Genomic DNA, 22,824 nt, shown 5'->3' with positions numbered 1-22,824 from the left:
CTTCCCCTCTGTCAAATGGGGACAATACTTATTTACCTGCTTCACAGACATCTTATGAGACTTAACCAGTTAAGAGCATGGGGATGACTTAACATAAGAACAGCCATACTGGATCAGACCAAAGGTCCATCCAGCCCAGTATCCCATCTGCCAACTGTGGCCAATGCCAGGTGCCCCAGAGAGTGGACTGAACAGATATCGATCAAGCAATCTCTCTCCTGCCATCCATCTCTAGCTTCTGACAAGCAGAGGCTGCAGATGCCCTTCCTTCCCCATCCTGACTAACAGCCATTAATAGACTTCACCTCCATGAATTTATCTAGTTCTTTTTTAAGTCCTGTTATAGTCTTGGCCTTCACAGCCACCTCTCGCAAGGAGTTCCACAGGTTAACTGTGTGAGGAAGAACTTTGTTTTATTTGTTTTAAACCTGCTGCTCATTAAATCATTTGGTGTCCTCTAGTTTTGATATTATGGGAACAAGTAAATAATTTTTCCTTGTTCCCTTTCTCCACAACACTCATAATTTTATAGACCTCTCTCATATCCCCCCTTTGTCTCCTCTTTTCTAAGCTGGAGTGATTTAGCTTGTGCTGAGTCAGCTGAGAGCAAAAGGTAGGAGACGGGGAGAGGGGGAAAATCCCAACAAATAGTTTGTACAGTACTTTGAAAATGTAAAACACTAGTGAAGCTGCTAAGGGAATCTAAATCTACAGACCGGATCAACTCAGGACTCTGTCAAACTGGGAAATAAAAGGAGATTCTTTGACACAGCTTCATTATTTATTACATGGTAGAAAGACCTTTGGAGACATTCTGACCTCCCCTGCCCTGGACTTTATAATAGTTACTGACCAGCATAATATGGCTACTTAGAACTTCACAATAGTTCTATCCAGAAATCAGATCCTCCTTCTCATTTAGCTACTGCGACAAGGGTCTGCACTTTGAGAGCAAAATCAGAGTTCTTTCCCTCCTGTCTGAAGGATTTTGTGACAAGCTTCTTCCACTTGAAGGAAAGGAGAACTTCAATTTAGCTTCTGGCAGCTGGGGGTCTATGACACACAGTTTCTAGGTTTGATATCCAGTAGAGGACAGTGGATGACATACACTAACCAGCTGTTTCTTACATGTATTCTTTAGGCATCAAGGAACTCCAGGTGTGGACCACCAGGACTGCATCCTGCTAGGGGCTGTATAAAATACAAGACAATTATTACATACTCCCTGGCCCTTAAAAAGCTAGGACTCGCACCTCGTCACATTTCACATCACTTGCAATTACCTACGATTTCACAGCATTGCACCCTGGATATTCAGACGGACTTTCACCAAGGTCCTAAAAGCCCCTGCTTCTAACACACAGCCTGCAAGCTGCATTGAAGAGAAAGGGGGATCCCAAGGAGGTGTCAGCAGTACAGGTGCTATGACTCACCACAAAGCACTTCTGGATTTCAGCCTGTAAGGGGCAGTGAGGCCCCCAGCCTACTGCAACAGGAAAGGCACACCGTGCAGGAAGCTATACCAAGGATATTTCAGCAAGGCACCCGCACACACACACACAAAGCTAATTCCTGGTATGATGAATACATCCGACTGGCAGGTGTTTGCCATTGTGTGCTATAAACAAACCACATCCCAGTCAGGGATAGATGGGTGGGCTGCCAACGGCTCCCCCCCACCCAAAGCCCTGTAGCCCAGAAGATCCTGGCTCTGGCCTTCAGGGGGAGTTCCTGGGCTGCCCTGGGCTCAGCTGGTGCAGTGCTTGATGTGCAATGAAAGGTGCCAGGGCGCCAGCAACCGGGGTTGCCCTGCCAAGGCTAGGAACTGCCAAGCTCTGGTGCGAATTCATCCCCCCCGCGGTGCCGCCCTCCAGCTGGCGGGTGGAGGCCAGGGGGTGGCACCGCTGGGAGCTGGCCGGGGCGGCCTGGGGACGGGGACTCCTGCAGCCCTGGGGCTGGGCGCCTGCTCCTCTCAGATCCGGCTTGTTTCGTTTTCGTTTCCCGGAAGGATCAGCCCAGCGACCGCACACGGCCGTGACTGACGGGCGGCTCGGGCCGGGCAGAGGGGAGGGATCGCTCCCCACCTGGCGGAGCGGGGGCGGGAGAGCCGGGGACCCGTCTGCGTGAGAGCAGCCGGAGCTGCACCTCCCACCTCCACCTGGAATGCAGGTAAGGGCTGAGGTGCATCGGCTGCAAGAGCCCAGCCCCCCTCCCACTACACCGAGTCCCAGCTTCCCTCCCACCCCGTGCCCTCCAACAGCCCTGCTAACCCCCGCCAGCCACCTCCCCCTTTCAGACACTTCCAGCACCCCTCCTCCGACACCCCCCACCCCCTCCGTGCAGCTCCCGCGCCCCCACCCCCCATACACTCTCAGTCCTGCTGGGGCTTCAGCTCTCCTTCAAACGCTCTGATCCTCCATGCACTCTGTTCAACGGAGCCTGCAACTAACACACGCTGGAATTCCCCTTCCTTCCCTAGGGAGAGGTCACAGGGGCCTGGAGTGACAGAGCTAGGGCATGCTTCAGTATACAGAGCATGGGTCAGCTACCCACTGGCATTCTGCAGAGAATGCAAATTGTTTGTCATCTGCAAGTTTAACCTGTCAAGGAGGTCACCTTACTCTAGAGCTGCCAGAATCCTCTCTGGTTTAGGCTTTATTTCAAGGTAAGTTTTATGCAGTTTTTAAGTCTCCGACAAGCCTTCATAAATCCCTGAAGAGAACACGCTGCAGGAACCAAGGAGATCACAATAACCAAAGAGCCTATGACTCGAACACTGTGAAGAAGGAGAAAATAAATGGAATAATTAAGGCTGCTTTTCTGTAAACTGGCAGAATATCCACCATCTGGATTTTGTTTTCAAAGGTCAATCTAGCCAGCATGTAGTTGAGGAGAAAAATGTAACGCCAGAAAGCTTTTTTTTTCCCCCATAAGAAGGGCATGTAATTTACCTCACTAACCTCTTTCACTTTTATTTTTCCTGTAGCCTATTGCTTAGAATAAATCTGAAACATGTTTCTTGTTGCTATAAAGGGAGTTAAGAGTTCATGCTAGATTGTCTCCTAATAATATATTTAGAGCTGGAGGTGGCAGGGGGAGAAAAAGCAGACATATAGTATACAGTGAACTGCTCAGGACCTGACTGGTGCCAAACAAGAGAATTTGCTGAACCACAGGAGGTCCATATTTTCTAGCACATTACCAACACCTCCATTGCTTACTGGGTTCTTAGAAGACATTGAGGGGTAAATTACAACTAAATAACAGCACAGAACACTGAAAGCCAGGACTGGCATCTGTAAACAAGCTTTATGAGACCACTATAAGTCTGATAGAAAACCATTGACAGAGAATGGTTTTTCAACCAATTTTTTATCCAATTTATGGAAGTTCATCCAAATGATACCTTTCTAGTTTGCTGACGAGAATGTGTCAGCCGATGGCCCGGTAATGAGTGGTCTGTGAGCCTATTTTACATCAGAGTCTTTAGCTACTAGGACGACCCGTCCTTTTGCAGCAGGAAACCAAGATGGCTGATGGATGCCCCCAAGATTGTCATAAGAGACTGTCAAAAGCATAACTACAAAGATCAGGATCATTCATTCTACAGTTTCGCCCCATTCAGTAGACCAATAAAACATGCTCTGGATTACACACTGACAAACCGAAGTTGAGATGTAATTCTCCATGAGCTCCCTCACTTCAGTACCACTGGAAAAAGGATTATCCATTAGAATCTTGTGACCATACCCCACATGATCAATTCCCTGTGAATACAGACAGAACTCACACAGCAGATTAGAAAATGGATGGTCTGGGGATTATGGTGTTAATCTGAGAGTGAGGAGAAAGGGGTTTAAATCCAGATTCTACCCCAGCCCCCTTGTGGGACCTTCGGGAAACAAAGTCACATCCGTGGGAGTTAGGTACCACCTTTGCAGATCAGGACCAGAGTCCACTGATGTGAGTTTTCCCCCCCATCTATATAATCGGAGAAGCCCAAGTTTACATGGTGCTGGAAGGATTAATCCATTAAAGAATGTGAAATTCTTGAACACGCTGGAATTTGGGACGTTGTCAGGATAGGAATTGCCATTTATGTTGCAGTTATTGATGAAGGAGATGGGGAAGTACAATGATCTGTAGAGAAGAACCTGGGGATTGCAGCAGATGAGAGACTGGATAGGAGTCAACAGCGTGCCCTTGTATCCAAGAAGGCTAATGGCATATTGGGGTGCACTAGTACAAGCACAGCCAGCAGATCGAGGGAAACGATTATTCCCCTCTGTTCGGCACTGGTGAGGCTGCATCTGGACTATTGTGTCCAGTTTTAGACCCACCATTACAGAAAGGATGTGGATGAACTGGAAGGAGTCCATCAGAGGAGAATGAAACTGATTAGGGGTCTGGGCCACATGATTTATGAGAAAAGGCTGAGGGACCTGGGTTTATGTAGTCTGCAGAAGAGAAGACTAAGGGAGGATTTGATCACTGGCTGAAGGCTGCTGTGATGACAGCTGCCACAGGCTCTGGGGCAAGGTGTTAGGGGGTTCTGGCTCTGCTCCCCAGAATGGGTGGGACCAAGAGTGGAAGGGGTGGGGCCAAGGGCAGTCAGCACTCAGCACCTTCGGGACTGTGGCACTGTCCCACCCACTCCCTCACAGCCGTGGGCTGCTGGAGCAGCACTGCCGAGGCATTTCAAAGGGACCGGGGCAATTGTCCCCTTTGTCGTCCACTGTCAGTGGGACTGCCTTCAGCTACCTGAAGAGGGGTTCTGAAGAGGATGGAGCCAAGGTAGTCTCAGTAGTGATAGATAATGGAACAAGAAGCAGTGGTCTCAAGTTGCAGAGGAGGATATGCAGGTTGGATATTAGGAGAAACTTTTTTACTAGGAGGGTGGTGAGACACTGAAATGCATTACCTAGAGAGGTGGTGGAATCTCCATCTCTAGTGGCTTTTAAGTTCCAGCTTGACAAAACCCTGGCTAGGGCGATTTAGTTGGGGTTGGTCCTGTTTTAGGCAGGGGGCTGGACTCGACCTCCTGAGGTCTCTTTGTACCCTAATCTTCTATAACTAGTTTCATGCCTGCCACCACCACAGTATGTAGAGCACCTTGATCATTAACATAATTAATCTCCAAACAGCCCTGTGAAGCAGGGAAGTATTAGCTTTTGGCTTTTTTGCAGCACAAGGCAGATGAAGGAGCCAGTCTAAAAATCTCTCAAAACAGCCTGTAGATGGGGTAAGAATTGAACTACAGCCAGCAAATAAATACCCTGTTCACCAGACCATTCTTCCTACATGTGGGCATAGATATTAGCACCTTTCATCCCAAAATGCTCTACAAATGGATCAATTTCTCCATGTCTGGAGCATGAGATGTCTAAGTTTTTGACACCTGCAAGTTTAACCTCTAAAGGAGGTCATCTTAATTTAGAGCCGTCAGAATATTTCAAGATTTAAGTTTAAAAAGAAGTATGGATCCAATGTTAAAATTTAGGGAGAAATTAGAGAAAGGCTGCAGTTGCTTAAGTGACATCTGACTTAAAAATCCTTCCCTGCCCTGGTCTTGCAGCAAGGGAGGGGGAATCTGTGACCATTACAGGCAGTTAGCACTTCTGCTCTGGGTTTTTTTTGTGTAAGACAGCACTTCCAGGAAGACAGAACTGGTTTAGTACTGACTCAGAGAATACCCTAAACTGAATCAGCACCATGGATTCTCCCTGACTGCATGTCTTCCATGTACCAGCCATGCTCACATTTGCTTGGCTTTAGAGGGGAGGTTACAAGAGGTCTACCTTCATGAGTAGAATAAGGCTACTGCTTAGAAATCCATGCTTGTACCCAGCGTGCTGATGCTTATGGATGGTGCTGTTCCTTTTCAGTTGGTGCATTAACCTCTTTCCCCACAGGGTGAAGTGACAGGCAATTCTTCTTCCAGCTCTGTAACAGCAGCTTCCTTACCACTGCAATCACAGTCCAGGTGTGCAGCCTCCTTGCAGCCAATCAGTGACAGTGACATCTTCAAGTTACCAGGCAGGCTCAGTGAGTAGCTGGTGCTTTGTTTAATGATCTGCACATTAACATTATTGGGAAGGCATTTTATAAAGCACTAAGACAGCAGCATCATTTGCTTTCTGGATCTTTAGTAGAAGATGGAAAACTTCAATTACCCTGGAATTAAAGGAGTAATAAATAAAGTAAAACCTAGGAATTATGAACACCTAGAGAAGGGAGATTGCTCATACCTGAAAAAGCCTTATGGCTGTTCTTTCTAAAGTGTACAACTCAACATTAACTTAATGCAGCTTTGAGACTTACCATGCAGAAGAATACTGCTGCTTTCCCACTATTTTTTAGCACTTTACAGCCATGTCTACAGTTAGAAAAAAACTTTGAAATGGTTATGCTAGTGGCCAAATCGAAAAATACTAATGAGGCGCTGAAATGAATATTCGGCACCTCATTAACATGCCGGCAGCCATACCACATTTTCCTTGCCTGCGGCTCATCCACATGGGGGCTCCATTTTGAAATGACCCTGCGAACATCAAAATTCCCTTATTCCTATCATGTAAGAGCTCTAATATATTTGCTTTTATTAAAAAAAACAAAAAACAAAAAAAACCACCACCACCACCACCGACGACAAAAATCCCTGCCGGTGCCTGATTTTACTTCCACTTCTAAATGAGGTGTGTGGTTGAGTGGTCAGTTTGTAACTCTGGTGGCTCTAATTGTGAGGTTCTACTGTGGCATTAGTAGGCTGTTATCCTCCTTCTGACCAGTCACTAGAAGGCAGAATATTGCACGCTGTGCTCGTGTTGGTTTCATGAACTTGAAACAGTTATTTACTCACTTCTCAGGTAACTATCGCCTTCATTTCACAAATGGGGAAACTGAGGCGGAGCAGATAAGTGAATTTTCCAAGAAGAGACTCATAACTCAGTTCCTGTTGCCCTGATTTTCTCTATACCGTCAACCTCCCCAGCATTTAGGCTTGCAAACTTCATTGTTCCTTTTATGTGCCTGATTGTGGGGACAAAGGGGAGTAACACTGACCAGAGGGCACATAAGGACTCTCAAACAACCTGTACAGAACATAGCGTAATGGGACCTGTATCTCCATTGGAGCTACAGGCTCTACTGTCACGTAAATAAGTTGCTCATGTTAAAACAGACAATCATTGCTCTTTTAAAAACATAACTTTTGTATAGCGAAGATATTCAAGCACAGATTTGAATTAATTATAAAACTGCCCTGTCTTTAACTACCTTCTCAGATTTGCACATTAAGTCCCGTAGAAGAGACACCCTTCCAAGGGTGGATCGGGGGCTTTTGCACCTTTAAAAATGATGTTTTACAGTAGAAAAATAAAACAATTTCAGAGCATGTATTGCCAGATCTTCTCAAGCTTTTTTCAGGTAGTGCACACAATATGAAAGATTGTTATCTAGTGGTTAGAACAGACTGAGTCAGGATTCCTGGGTTTTATTTCATTTTCAGTTCTGGCTAACTCTGCGGTCCAGTGAATACAGCAGTCAGTGAGTCAAAAGTCCCAGATGTTCTGCATTTCTGCCCCAGCTCTGGGAGAAAATATTGTCCCCCCAATGTAGTCACTAGATAGGAAGTCAGGACTCAGTCTTTTCCCAGCTCTGCTACTGACTTACTATGACTCTGGGCAAATCATGTCACTTCCATAGCTCAGTTTCCCCACCCTGTTTATAAGGGGCTATTGCCAGCCACTGCTCTCACAGAGGCATGTCAGGCTGCAGTGATGTCGGCTAAGTGCTTAGAGATGGTTGAACCGCTCTCATCCAGCACCTTTGGGACCAGATGCGGAACCTGAGAATTTGCCAAACTGGGGGAGTTCAGTATTGTAGAGCTGCATTACCAACATTTCCATTGCTTAGTGGGCTCTTACAAGACCTTTAGGGGCAAATTAGAGCTGAATAACAGCACAGAACACTGAGAGCCAGGACTGGTGGCTGGAAACAAACTTTATGGGGCTGTGGGGAAATTGGCCACACCCATAGTACATGGACATCCAGCTAACTAAAATTGTGCCATACCACAGATGTTGCTGGACCAGAGAGTGCGGGACAAGAGATGTTCAAGATAGAGTTTAGTGGAGGCTGGAATTTTCAAAACATGCCTAAAAAACAAAACAAGCCTACTGTGCACACAACTCCCTTCGTCCCCTTTGAGAATTCCAGCCAGTGATGTTAGAACAGCAGTTCCCAGCCTTTTCCAGGCGAGGACCCATTTTGACAATTCAGGAAGATGTGGTGACCCAAGGGTGGAGGGGAGGTGAAAATTACTTACTGCAAGAGTCTATTAAGTGGCCTGCCTAGGGTGGCTACAGATATCAAAGGTGGAGAAGCTGTCTTTAATGCATAGTAATTGATTCTCTATTCATAGCAATAGCTGCTGGATGTGGCAGCGTTAAGGAGCTGCCAATGGCTTCTTTGGGAGTCACGTGCAGGTCCAAGCTGCTGGTAACCCTTAACAAATCTAACTGCGACCCCTGTTTGGGTGCTGACCCATAGGTTGGGAATCCCTGTGTTAGAAGGAACAAGATAATACCAGAACCAAACTTCACGTCTATCTTGCTTCTATTGTCTATTTTCTTTCTCGGGGGTTTTGTTCTCTGATTTTTTGTAACACTGAAGTTGTTCCTTTCAAATGGAAGTTTGATGCTGGAGACTATTGTCCTGCCCTGCCCCTGTTCTCTGGGGGCCTTTATTTCAGAGTGATTATTCTTGGTTTCAGGAATTCAGCCCTCACTGTGGAGCAAAGATGATGTGATTCACTGGTTAAGATGGGCTGAGAAAGAATATTCACTCCGGCCCACGGACAAAAGCAAGTTTGAAATGAACGGGAAAGCCCTATGCATTCTCACCAAGGAGGATTTTAGATACAGAGCTCCCAGCTCAGGTGAGAGGAAACAGAATCATGCTTTGTAATGACAAAGCTGAATGAGCAGAGCAGTGCAGCCTGAGGGCTCAGGCATCGGTTTGGGATGTTGAAAATTTGGCTTCAGTTCACCTCTCTGCCATGGACTGACTGTGTGGCTTTGGACAAGTCATTTTCTCACTCATCTGTTATTTGATCTGGCCCAATTGTGTTTGGATGACTTGACAAAGGGAGATGGGAACAAAACAAGATCACAATGCAGGGAACATGCCTATCCTGCCATCAGCACCCCTCTATCCACGTTATAGCTCGGCAGGAGTACAGGAATTGCCAAATTAGAATCAATCAGTTGGTCCATCTGGTCCAGCTTCCTGTCTCTAGCAGTATCCTATATAGGATGCTTCAGAGACAAGTGTAAGAGCACTGCAATGGGAATTATGGGTTAACCTGCTTGTAGAAATGTTCTTCTTCCTTGACCCCAGTCTGTAGAGGTTGGCGCATGCCCTGAAGCATAAGGATTATTAGATATAATGTACTATCTAATAGGAGTTTGGATGGTCATTTATACCAATGTCCAGTCTTATTTTGAATCCTGCCTTATGTTCTCTTATGGTATGTTCACACTACAGAGTTATTCTGCAATAGTTTATTCTGGAGTTATTATTCCAAAATAAGCTATTCTAGAATAATGTGTCCACACTACGGGGAAGTCCCAAAATAAGCAAAACTTATTCCAAAATAGTGTGCCCACACACAATAGAGCTTATTTCAGAGTAGAGCCCTTGGAAACACATCAAAGATAGAACACTGATTGCAAGTGCCTATGGCTACACAGCAGCGTTATTTCAGAATAAGCTCTCTTGTGTAGACATAGGCAAACGTTTCATAAACACAAAACATCAGTATAATTTAATACCTATTTTAATAATACTAACAGAGAGATGAATCTGATTCCAGCTGTGTGTGTTTGTCAGCATTGAGTTAGGACTTGGGGACTGGCACCGGGTCTTCCAGGATGCACAGACCATAGACCCCCCATCCCCAATTTCTATTGGGTATAATAAGCTTTTGTTTCGTATATTAAACCGTTAACACCACAAGGACATAAAAATGGCCACACTGGGTCAGACCAAAGGTCCACTGAGCCCACTATCATGCCTTCTGACTGTGGCCAATGCCAGATGCCCCACAGGAATGAACAGAGCAGGTAATCATCAAGTGATTCCTCCTCCGTCACCCATTCCCAGCTTCTGGCAAACAGAGGCTGGGGACACCATCCTTGCCCATCCTGGCTAACAGCCATTCATAGACCTGTCCACCGTAAATTTAATTAGCTCTTTTTTGAACCCTGTTACAGTCTTGGCCTTCACAACATCCTCTAGCAAGGAGTTCCACAGATTAACTCTGCATTGTGTGAAGAAAAAAAACTTCCTTTTATTAGTTTTAAACCTGAAACCTAGTGATTTTATTCTGTGACCCCTAACTCTCGTGTTATGGAACAAGTAAATAATTTTGCCTTATTTACTTTCTCCACACCAGTCATGATTTTATAGACCTCTATCATATCCCCCTGCCCTTAGTTGCAAAACACTGCTCGAAGTGTTGTGTTCCTCCTCAGAGTGGCTGCTGTTACAATCATGGATGAAGTGACTCTTTGTAATTTGTTAAAAGAGTGAGGTCCTTTGGGCTGCAAGGTGCTAAGCAAGCCTGAGATATTCCCATCAAGAAATGATTACACCAGTGTGGAGAGAACAGATGCTGGACTGCTTGGCTTTTGCTAATACATACAGAGAAGCCTCCATAATTACTTACCTTATGGTAGCACTAGAGACTCATACCCAGCTCAGAGCCTGTGTGCCTAATGCACTGTATCCACACATATTGAGTCTGTCCCTGCCCCAGGAAGTAGTTTCATGAAATATGACTGGCAAAGGCAGCACTATTTTGCAGAAGGGGGACTAAAGCAAAGAGCAAGCGACTTGTTTAAGGACACAGTGAGGTCAGGTCTACACTAGACCCTAAAGTTGATTGCAGATATGCGATTTCAGCTACAGCAACTGGGTAGCTGGAATCAACTTATCTGCAATTGACTTACTTGGCTGACCTCATTAAGGGAGGTTGAATGGAGAAACTCGCCCATTGATCTCCCTTACTCCTTGCGAGAATGAGGAGTGCAGGGCTCAACTGTCTACCCAGGACAGTTCCATTTTATGCATTCCCACTAGGTGCATGAAACGGAACCCCAGAAGATCAACCCAGACCTGGTCAATCTTCTGGGTAGAGACTATGGGTGAAATTCCATGTTGTTTGACTTCCTGTGCAACACGAGGCACTAACAGCCCCTTCTGGCTTCATGAAAACCCTGTGCCTTTATGTAATTGAAGTCCCAGGCTAGTGCCTTATTACAATTTATCTGATTTAGTTGGGAGCAGTCCTGCTCTCAGCAGGGGGTTGGACTCGATGACCTTCTGAGGTCTCTTCCAACCCTACGATTCTATGATCCAAGGCCATTCTCCTTTTCAAAGGCACACCCTTTCACAACAGCCCCTTAGATCATACTGCATGGGGCAGCAGTTCGCCAGCTGCCTACTGACCACATCACATTTTCCACTTTCCCTGTCCATTTCACTACATGGGGTATCCCTTTTCCCAGGCAGACTACTGTGACTAATACATCTCAGGCCATACTAATCCTGATGGACCTAATTGTTTCTCCTTTCCCCACAGGTGATGTTTTGTATGAGTTGCTTCAGTACATAAAGACCCAGAGACAAGCCCTGGTGTGCAGCCCTTTATTTAATTCACCCTTTAGGGAGGCAAAGCATATGAAGATCCAGAGCTATCAGGAAGGTATTGTGCCTCGTAAGGAGCCTTCAGTGAGTGTGAGAGGAGTGGGTGTGGTTAGTCAAGGATCAAACCTATTGGCTTTCATTTGCATATTTATATTTGTCAGAGGGCAGGAAGGTCTAGTGGCTAGAGCACAGGTGTGGCTCACCAGGGAGTCCCCAGGTCAAATCCCAGAGCTGACACAGACTTCAGCCTTGAGCAACTCACCTGCAATTGCAGTTTCTGCTGTGGCCTCTCATTTTAAGTGGCTTCAGTTTTTGGAAGCCTGGCTTGTGCGACATTACAGGTCTTGTGTGAGGTTTTGTCCTAGCTGGACCTGCTAGTCTTCAGTTTTTTATTAGCTTCCTCTGGTGATTTTTCATGTACCCCTTCTTCCCAGCAGTATCCACCTCAATGCCTTTCAGCACCATACTGCTTCCTTCTGCAGCGGTTCCCCTCCCTTAGCATGTCCGGAGAGGCTCCCTGCTCCACTTGCATGCACTGAAGTCAGAGTTACACTAGCATTAGTGACAGTCAACCAGCTGGAATGACAGGGCATGGCCTTTGCTCAGGAAGTCTATCTTAGCCCATCTGTACCCACTATCTGTGGTCTTCAACCAGTGTGCCCAGAGAACTTTCCAAGTGTGCCATGAAACTTTGCCAATATCCCCTCCCCATGTCTCTGTGCAGAGCAACCACAGGGGGGAAATTGACATCCTGTGCCAGCTGGGGCTCAAGCACGAAGGCTGCCTGCTCCCTGGTGTGGCAAGCAGGGAAGGAAAGATGGCAGGAGCCTGTTGGATCTGGGATGCAGTTCAGATGCTGCTGCCTCCCAGCTCTAATGGTCTAGCAGGGAGGGGCGACATTTACAAGCAATCAGTTCAGCTGAAAATAGTGGATGTGCTGTGGAATTGTTTGGCAAACAGTTCTCATAGGGTCTTCCTGGTAGTACTGTAACAAGGATGCATCGTGTTTCCTTGCAGACGTGAGCGGCAGGTTCGAAGTTTACTCGGCTGCAGTCCCTTCCTTACCGAGCTGCCTGAGCCCTGCAGAACAGCCCAAGTCTCCTAGCAAGGCCTCCTGTGGAGCGCAGCCACTTAACCTCTCCCATCACAGTGCAGAAGCGAGCTACAAGGCAGAGATCCTCTGTTCTTTCCCCAGTGCTGAGGCAGCCCCTGTGGATGGGAAAATTGCAGGTGTCTGTTCATTTTTAAAGCCTCGTGCCTGTGTCAGATGGGTTAATCAGCCCTCAGGCATAGGAAGCAGTGCTGCCTGAAAAATAAGGCTCCTGGATATGTAAACTGTGTCCATCCAACGACGGCCATGTAAGAGGGTTAACTGGGAAATCAACATCTCCGCTTCCAAAACTCAGGGGTGAATCCAGCCCTGAAGCATCTTTATCTGCTGCAGAATATCTGCAAAAATATGGCTTGGTGTCCAATGAGCAGCCCTGTAACCCTCAGCTCATCCTTGGGGCCCTAGCATTACTGTACACAGTTAGAGATGGGTCCTGTTAGGCAGCTGTGCCCACACAGCATGAGGGTTCCTGTCTAAAACCCCACTGAAAGCTAAAGAAAACCATGCACAGAAGGGAGAGCACTTAGGGAGACTGGTGTGTGGTTCGTTTGCTTCATACTGCCCTGTGTTGAGAGCAGAAGTGACAGCTGTCGTAGGGCTGTCCATGCGGAGGGTAGGGCCCACGGTAACCCTCCTGCTGCAGGCCCCGCCCCACCTCAGTTCCGCCCTGCCCTATCCCCACTCCACCCCTTTTCCCAGGCCCCACCTCTTACCGAAGCCCCTTCCCTGAAAATGCAAGTGGGGGGAATTGCCTGAGGGGAGGGGCCTAGTGCTGGGCAGCAACAGGGACCAGCCCCCTCCTGCAATCACAGCAATGGTGGGAGGTGGAGCAGCCTGGCAGTCCGCTCTGCCCCACTGCCCTCTCCCAGCCAGCTGCGTTCAGCTTCACTGCAACCGTGGGAGGACGAATGCCTCAGCTGCAGGGTGCTCTGCTCCCTGCTGCCATGGAGAAGTGAGTGCAGCCAGCTGGGAGGGGCAGAGCAGAGCCGGCTGCTCAACCACTTTGGTGCCTGTTGCCATGGTGAGGGTGGGATCGGGGATGGTAACCCCTGCTCCCACCCCACACCAGGCCCCTCCCACTAGGTAATCCTCCAGACCACCCTGGGTCCTATCCCTAGGATGGTTGAGGCAGCTGCTGTGGGGATCCCCCAAAATGCAGGGCCTGGGGAGGACACCCCAAACTCTCCTATGGGCAGGATGGCTCTGGGCATAAGCCTAGTGCCATGCCTCTGGGTGGGTCATTGTCATGGGGGCTGAACCCAGAACCTCTGGTTTTAACTTAGGCCCAACTCTGTTGTCCACATTAGCAGTTTTACCACCATATGGGACCCAGCCAGCTCTGTTCCCTCTAATTGTTTTCCATCTATCGGCAGCACAAGTTATGTGCACTGAGGCCTGTGTGGATGTGCACCACCATAGAAACAGGCTGCCAGCTGTGGGCGCTCTGTTAATCAGCTGAGTGGCACCTGATTTTCTGCTGGGCAGCCATCCAAGTGCTCAGTTTACAGGGAACATTGTCCTTTCCTGGCAATGGCTGGCAGAGTGCTACACAGCGTGTGGGGGCTATAGTGTCTCCCTGGCTGGGGAAGCTTGTCCCACCCTTCTGAGGCCCAGAGTAATAAGTGTGCCTCAGTTTTCCCCATCTGTAAAATGAGGCAAATACCAGCCTCTTTTGTAAAGCATTTGAGCTCTAATGAAGAGCGCGATAACAGGTTGGCATTATTATTAATAAACATTACCTGCTAATTGGCAGTAGATTACATGGACGCATCCTAGCTTAAAACTTATTTGCTTCTCTGTTAATGTGCAGACTGCAGGTTACTTTGGGATTATGTCTATCAGCTCCTTTCTGACAGTCGATATGAGCCGTACATCAAGTGGGAAGATAAAGAAGCCAAAATTTTCCGGGTCGTTGATCCAAATGGACTTGCCAGGCTCTGGGGAAATCATAAGGTAAGTCTGGGTCAGAAAAGGTTGGTCATTACTTAACTTTTGAGTACCAGGTCTTATGTGTCCCTGTTTTGAAGGTAAGGCAGCTGAGGTGCTCTGTACTGAAGTGTCTTTTATTCTTACAGAACCGGGTGAACATGACTTATGAGAAGATGTCGAGAGCTTTAAGACATTATTACAAACACAACATTATCAAGAAGGAACCGGGACAGAAGCTGTTATTTAGGTGATGTAATTCAGACAGCTAAAATGACCCTAACAAAACAAAAACACTGTTTCTAGCAAATGGGAAGACTGCTCAGCTTCCTTCAGCCATTCTGTGCCTTGAGGGCTGCTTCCTCTCACTAGGTCTCATGCCTCCTCAAAAGAGTTAGAGCCAAATTCTTGTCTTGGTTATACTGGAGTAAATGGAATTGCTGTAGATTTACACTGCTGTAACTGAAATCAGAAGCTGGCAGGAGCCTGACTTTCCACCCTTATGTGCACACAGTTCCCACTAAAGCTGCACATGTTTCTGAGAGCAGAAGTTGGCCTTCAGCATGAATTATACGCGGGGGTGGTTTTGATTCTGCAAAGCCTCAGTTGTGAGCTTGTTTTTTCCTGCAAAGCCAAAACATAGATCCTGTTTTGCCCAAAACACAGAAGTGTACAGACTGGGATGGTTTCTGATTAAATCCACAGACTAGTTTTATGGGCTCAGGCCCCTCAACTCTAGTTGAAGGAATGAGGGCAATGAGCATCTTGCGGAATAAAACACCATGGAAGGGGCCCAGCATCTTCTGAGAGATGCTCAATGCTCCCATCTCTAGGGATGTAAGTACAAACAATAGGCTTTGGGTCAGTCCTCTCCTGACCTCAATGATAGGGTCACTAATTCCAACAATCTTTATTTCAGGTTTTTGAAGAGTCACGGGGAGATACTACAGGATAAATCAAGCAAGATAGAACAACTGGAGAGTGAGGAGCAGGAAGGATTGGATTTTAAGGAGGACATGCTGGAGGTTTCACCCTAGGAAGTCTACAGCACAGTGTCTAATGTGGGAACATCCAATGCTATGGACAACCTTGTCTGCCACTGAAGAAAATCAGGACAGCCTGTGCTCTCAGACACAAGAGGTCAACGTTCTTATGGGCTGCAGTTAAAGGCTTCAATACAGATTGGAGTCAAAGCCTACAGCACCCAGCAAAACATGTACAGAAACTCTGTGCTCCAGTCCTACATAACCTGAGACCATTCTATGGGCTGGTCTTTTGCTTGGTGGTTTTTTCTTCATTGATTCTTTGGTTGGTTTTACAGGTAGATGCTCAAATTTGGTACATTATGGACAATGCTCATTCCTTGAGTTTCAAAACTGCTCATTGAGGACCCTCAGTCTGCAAGATGTTCCTGTTCAGCAAAGCACTTAAACACACCCATGAGTGCATTGGTTAATAGGAATGGCCTTCAAGGCTTGTCCCTGATACAGCAACAGACTAGCACGCATGTCAAACTTTAAGCATGTGATAGTCCCCTGGACTTCACTAGAGCTACTCACATGCTTAAAGTTGCACAGCAGTGTTCCCTCTATCTTTCCCCCCCATCCAAGGGCTGAATAAATTTTGTTATGTGCACACCAAGGCATGTCAGATGTGCACCAACAAATACATTCTGCTGGCTGTGGGCACTCTACTGATCAGCTGGGTGACACATGAATCTCTCCTGGGCAGCCACCCAAGTGCTCAGCTTACAGGGAGGGGTGTATCTTGTGGAATAGGATGCAAGTGAAAATATTTGTGCAGTTTTAAATATGCAGCTTAAAGAGTATCAACCTAATTTTGCTATATTATTACATTTATGATTAGCAAACAATACAGGAATGAACAATGCTAGGTACACATGAGAATTACAGATCAGACAGTTATTTGCACAGGGTTTAAACAGAAGCCAAGTCCCCATACTTCACATTAGGCAGATCCTCAGTTGGTGTAAATCACCATCTCTCTGCAGAAGTCAATAGAGTTATACTGATTTACATCACCAGAAGTTCTGGCCCATTGAATGCTTTCCTGTGGGTTTTTCCAGGACCCAAAAATCAAAATCCCTAGTGGGCTAAAATTTACTTTGAGTGCCTGGGTGAGTGGAAGAAATAGGCTTAATTCGCCTTTCTAAGGTGAAACTTACCCTTAAGTTGGGCTTGGTCTATTTTGAGTTTTTAAACTAATGCCCAAGATTGGGGTTGGCTCTCTCTGCTGGTAGAAATGGAGTTTAGCAATACTGAAATCTGAGCTTTCACTGACATAAGTGAAATGAATCAGGCTTGATAAGAGCAAGAGCAGGAGCCAGCAACCAAAAGAGCAAGAAGAGTTGTTTTTTTCAAATTCAATTAAAATCTCAATTAAAGAGCCGCAATGAATGTGAATACAAGATGATCTTCAATAAATAATGTCAAAGCATACTTTTTGTAACCCCATTTCATGAACAGAGCACACACAATGACTTGTAATGCGATATATGTTTACTGCAGGGCGTTCAAACTTTTTACATAATAGAGCCCCGACTTACGCAGAGGTTGTGTTCCTGTGTTCTCCGTGTAAGTCAAACTTCACATTACTTGGGGGAGCCAGGAAACTGACCAGCACAGTTTCCTGTCTCCTGTGAGCTGCACAGAGCTGGGAGCCCTCCCTGCCTCTCACAGAAGACAAGAAACTGATCAGCACTGCTGCACTGGTCAGTTTCCCTGCTTCTGTGAACTGTGGGGAGCTGGTGCCTGGCTCCAGCTCCCAGCCACTCAGGCCACGTCTACACTCCCTTTTGAAAGGAGCATGCATACATGGAAAATGCAAATGAGGTGTTAATTTGTATATTAAGTGCCTTGCTCGCATAATGGCAGCCACTTGCTGTTCTGAAAGAGCTGCTTTCAAAATACAACACAGCTGTTTAGATGGGGTCCCTTGGAAAGGAAGCCTGGCTTTTGAAAGCACCCTTCTTCCTACTGTTTTTCAGGAAGACAGGTGCTTTCATTTCAAAAAAACCTGTCTTCACTGCTGCTTTGCTTTCAAAGGGCACTTTTGAAAATGTGATTATGCAAATGAAGCACACGATATGTAAGTCAGCGCTTCATTTGCATTTCCAGTTTGCCTCATTTGCATTCCCCTTTTGCAAGGGGACTGTAGTGAAGATGCAGCCTCAGAGTCACATTACCCTGAGACTTGTGCAACTTGAGTGTGCACGGCTCAGGGCTCTACTGTATTCAATTTACATGTGTGTTTGTACCACTGTCTTCCTGATGATCACTCCTGAACCTACTTTAACTATGCCACATGTTTAATTTCAGCCTTTCAAAGAAATCACTCGGCTGATGAGGCCCAGCTCGTGGGGAGGTGGAGTGGGGGGGGATGCTAACTTGGCACAGGGGTGGCTGAGCTCAGCTACCCTTAAAAGGCCAGCCCACCTGAGCCAAAGCTCTGCTACCTAACAGCTGCCAAACGTGCACTGGTGCCACGTGTTTGTGCAACATAATTATGAGTGCCAATGGAAGGCACAATGGGAGTACTGGTCTAGTGGGCAGAACAGGGAGTCTCTTCCTGCCCCCTTAAGTCACATGGAAGTTGTCACAAGCTAGTGCAGACCTGCTGGTTGGGAAGGACTCCAGTCTATGTTTTGCTGAGTCCCCAGAGGTTGGGCACTCACTGGCAGTATTCCTTCTTTTTTTTTTTTTTTTGACATCCATGGGCAGCATAAATTTTGCTGTGTGGCCCCCAAGCACCTGTGGATGCGTACCACCACTAGAAACACACACTGCAGGCTGTGGGTTCTGCTAATCAGAATTGGTCCTGGGCAGCCGCACAAGCACTCCACCTATAGGGAGCTCTGTAACTCTGTCTTAAGGAAGCTGACAGCCACTGCAGGCCCCAGGGCAAGGTGGGTGGGGCGAGGCTAATGGTGGAAGAGGTGGGATTTAGGGCAGTCAGCCTTCAGTGCTGCTCAGACTGCAGCGCTGCCTCCCCAGCCCCATGGAGTAGAGCACCAGCACTGCTGCAGTGTTTCAAGGGATCCCAGAGCTCTGGGTCCCTTTGAAATGCTGGTGCCTTGCGCAACGGCCCACGTACCTCCCTCTCCCACCCTGCGGTCAGCAGACCTGCTCTGGCACATCTCTGGTTGTGCAGTCCAGCCACCTAGACCCCAGACCAGACCCTCCCGAGTCCTGCACTGGGTTGGTAACATTCCCCTGAGCCAGCCTGGCTGGGGAGGGCTGGTGGAGGTAAAGCAAAGACCACATTTGCTTACAAAGTACATGCCCCCACCCCCTGTTCTCTCTCCCGCAAACAAACAGGAACAACAACATGTAGGACCAGCTCTCTTGCTGGGCTTCTGGCTGGGATAACCTCAGCCTTGCTCAAAGCACCCAGCTCAGCAGAGAAACTGGTGATAGTACTAAGAGACAGCGAGCTGGTTGCTGACAAGGCTGGCTCCAAGGTGACTCTGGATCATGTCTGGCTGAGCACAGGTTGGGGATTTCCTGGCCAGCCCGTCATTCCGCCTGACAATGACCATACATGGGATGGAAATCATTCTGGTTTTTACAACTAAGTGACGGGCAAAGGTTCCTGGAGCTGGGTGAGGATACTCGGGGGCGGGGGGTGCCCAGGGCATTGAGCTGCCAGGCCTCCAGGGCAGCAACTTCCTTGTAATGGCTCAAAGAGGGCCCCAATCCTTCCAGAGACCTGTGCTTGGTCTGCTTGTCTGCACATGGTAGCTGCATAGATGCAGTGGTGCTTTGCCCTTTTATGGCCTGACTGCGAAGGTTAAACTCGCCTGTTCGCTTTCCCGGCACACAGCAGATAAATGTGCCTTTCCTTTTGCAGCAAGCCCAGCCCAGCTCTTGCAGGAGCCAGTCTTTGTACACAAAGTCAATGAAGGGTGGAGGGGTTGGAGGAGGGAGAATTATAAAAAAAACTCAGCTGCTTTCCTGGAAGCTGGGCCTAGCCCCTTTACTAAACAAAACCTAACTGCTGGGGTTTGTCCTTGTGACAGCCAGTACACAGGAGGGCAATCAGGGATTTTGGTTTTAGTGGGATGCCGTGTGTTGGCTTCAGGCCACTGTCTTTTCTAGGTTGAAGACGTGGATGGGGAAGGGAAACAGAGGGACCACAAGTAAACCCCAAAGAAAAGAGGGTTACTGTAAGCAGGGGTCCACCCCAACCCCAGGATCAGACTGAGGCACAACTCAGCAGCAGTGGCTGTGAAACAGACTCTAGTGAAGCTGCTGGGCACAGACAGGGCCCTTTGACTAAGACCATAAAAGCAGCCATACAGTTAAAGCTGATGGCCATGCTGATGGGTAGGGCCACAGGCTGGGGCGCTTGCCTGCCCAAGCTGCAGCTACACCCACTGCCTCTGCCAGGCTATGTCCACTCTGTGGCCCTAATTTGAAATGAGACAATTTGCACTATGCATCCTATTTCCAAATACGCTATTTTGGGATTTGGCATTGCCTACACAGTGCCAAATTTTGACAAACAGCACTATTTCGAGGCATCTCTTATCCCTCCCACAAAGAGGGGACAGAGGGATGCCGAAATAGCATGCCCAGTATTTTGAAAAATATTTCGAAGTACTGGGTGCGTTTCCTACACACAGAGGTACTATTTCAGCATGTCACAGTATCTGGAAATAGCTCCGCTTTGTAAGCATAGCCCTAGGGGCTCTCAGAGCATAGGATCACACCCCCACTCCCATCCTGGTTAATAGCCATTGATGGGCCAATCCTGCAGGAACTTAGTTCTTTTTGTTACAGCTGTGCACTTCCTAACACCCCCTGCACACAGTTTACAGGTTGGCTGTGCATTTCTTGAAGCAGCTCTTCCTTTTGTTTGTAAACAGCTGCCTATTAGTAGGCCAGCCTTTTAGCTGAGGCTTGAACTCACAACCTCACTATACTTCCACTCAGCCTTACCCTGGAAGTCCTAAGGGCTAACCAGCTGCAACACTAGAATGCACAATTAGTATGTCTTTCCAGCTTGTGCTGCCCCTCCCGGCCTACTTAGCTAATGCCACTCAAGCTAGGGTGCTAAAGATAGCAGTGTGGATGCAGCAGTATGAGCAACACTTTAGCCCACCCATCAGAGAGGAACCTGGTGGGTCCAAGCTCTGGTAGCGTGCTCATCTTTCAGTTCTTATTGGCTCAGCCTGGACATAAGCCTGTGAATAAATTTTGACACTTGTGGTGCTCAAAGCATTTCCACCAAAAAGCTCTTTCATTGCAAAACTGAGTTTGCAACTAAATGGAAGTTCACACAAAAAGTGCAATTTCTACTGACAATTTTGATACTTTGTTGACAAACCAAACATCCTCTCCCAAAGTATTTTGGCCAAGGCCTGAAATAGTTTGGTGTAAACAAGCACAGCAGTTTCTAATGGAAGTTGTAGTTTGGTGGTCTTACATGCCAGTTCTCCTCTATGGGCTGCACTCTTTGACTGGACCATATCTACCATGATATGATGCACCTTGGCCACGATCACCACTCAAACTCTTCTCTCCTCAGGGAGATGTAGTCTGAGGAGAGATTCCAGGCCAACGAGAAAAATGGGAACACCTGAGGCAGCGCAGTGCCATTTTGAATTGGAGTATTTCTGCTTTCAGCCAAAATAGCTGATGTTTCACCAGAAAGTCAACATTTACTGAAGTAAAAAGCTCCCAGTTTCCCAGCCCTATACCTGAGGCTATTTTTTTTTTAAACATTCTACATCTGATAATAGATATGCAAGAATAGAGAACACAATCAATATTTGTTATCATCCACAGACCTAGACAACAGTTACGGCCTCTTAGTTCAGGACCCAGTCATGATGCTCCTCGGCACCTTGGAACCCATGATTGCTGGCAGGGTCATCCTGAATCTCCCCCACACACCGGATGGTGACTAGTGTCCTATTTGTAATGAACCAGAGGCTGGGGTATAAGCAATTAGATACCAAGGATCCAGTCATTTTGTTTACTTTTATAACTGAGGCAGCAAGCCCAGAAGGCACCAGGGCTACGAACTGCCAAGTCTAGAGGTGTCAGGGCTCAGCGTGGGCACAAATTAAGCCCTGATGGTGACATGTAATGACAGATCTGGACAGCTCTTAGTCAACAGCACTTATTGAGTCACGGTATGGGTATGGTGTGGCCTCCAGCCCCACACCTCTTCTTAGGGCTTTCTCATGGCCCTCCGGCCTCACCTGTGTCCCTTCCATCCAGCCCAGCGGCCTCATCACTATTTACAGGCCTTATCAGGCCTCAGTGACCTGGCTGACCTCGGCAGGTCAGGGTTCCCTGTTCCTTGGGGACACAGGGGTGGGGATAAGGGAGCTTGGGCCCTCCCTCTCCCCCGAGCTCCAGCCCAGTGCCCTGTTGGTGAGGGCATGTCTCCTCAACCCCCAGCTCAATGGGGTCTCCACCGCAACATGCTGAGCTCTTGGGATCCCACCCAGTCTCCTGCCCTGGGCTACTTCCTACCCCGCTCTGGACGCGATGTGCAGTCCTGGCTCTGGCTGCGTCTCCTTGAGCTGCCGCTGCTGCCCGGTCAAGCGGGCATGGCTCCGCCTGTGGCGGGTGCTGCTCCTAAGCTGTAGTAGGAGCTCCTTCTGCCCTGCTGGCCAACCCCAACTGACTGGCCTCCCTGGCCTTTATACTGGGCCTGCAGTTGGAGCATGCCCAGCAGCGCCATGGGGGAGGGGCCTTTTCCATCCAGCAAGCCTGGCCCCCCACCCACCTGGCTAGTGCAGGGTTGGTACACCCCATCACAGTGCATTAAAGTAGGGGGACAGACTTGCCAGGCCCCTGGGCAAGGTGGGGGTGGGCGGCTTTGCAATCCTGGAGGGGGAGTGGCTTTAGGCGGAAGGGGCAGACCTGGGAGCAGCTGGCCCTCTGCCCCCTCCCGCCCCCCGCCTCAGAGCCATCCACAGCACACTACTTGCCACTCAAGTGGCAATTTAAAGGGCCGGGTGGGGGGCACAAATGCTGCATTTGTCCCCACTCCCCCCAGTCAGCAGGACTGGGAAATGGATTGTGAATATCCCCAAACCAGCC

The 22,824-nt window shown here is 47.9% G+C and overlaps 1 protein-coding gene across 3 annotated transcripts; it reads left to right on the top strand.

Annotated features, from left to right (window-relative positions):
- Positions 1-1,703: 1,703 nt before the first annotated feature.
- On the top strand, positions 1,704-17,220 carry ETV7 (ETS variant transcription factor 7). 3 transcript variants are annotated; one of them, XM_074977879.1, is made up of 8 exons: positions 1,704-2,169; positions 5,913-6,045; positions 8,774-8,938; positions 11,645-11,767; positions 12,727-12,939; positions 14,631-14,773; positions 14,896-14,996; positions 15,666-17,220. In XM_074977879.1, exons 1-8 carry the CDS (start codon positions 2,164-2,166, stop codon positions 15,781-15,783), a joined length of 1,002 nt encoding a protein of 333 aa, XP_074833980.1. In that variant the 5' UTR covers positions 1,704-2,163; the 3' UTR covers positions 15,784-17,220. The 3 variants fall into 3 exon arrangements, with proteins under 3 accessions (XP_074833980.1, XP_074833981.1, XP_074833982.1); XM_074977880.1 differs by lacking the exon at positions 12,727-12,939; XM_074977881.1 differs by lacking the exons at positions 11,645-11,767; positions 12,727-12,939.
- The last annotated feature ends 5,604 nt before the right edge of the window (positions 17,221-22,824 follow it).

This window comes from Carettochelys insculpta, chromosome 26, assembly GCF_033958435.1.
Source record: "Carettochelys insculpta isolate YL-2023 chromosome 26, ASM3395843v1, whole genome shotgun sequence".
NCBI lineage: Eukaryota > Metazoa > Chordata > Testudines > Carettochelyidae > Carettochelys > Carettochelys insculpta.
This window is presented reverse-complemented; position numbering and strand designations above follow the sequence as displayed.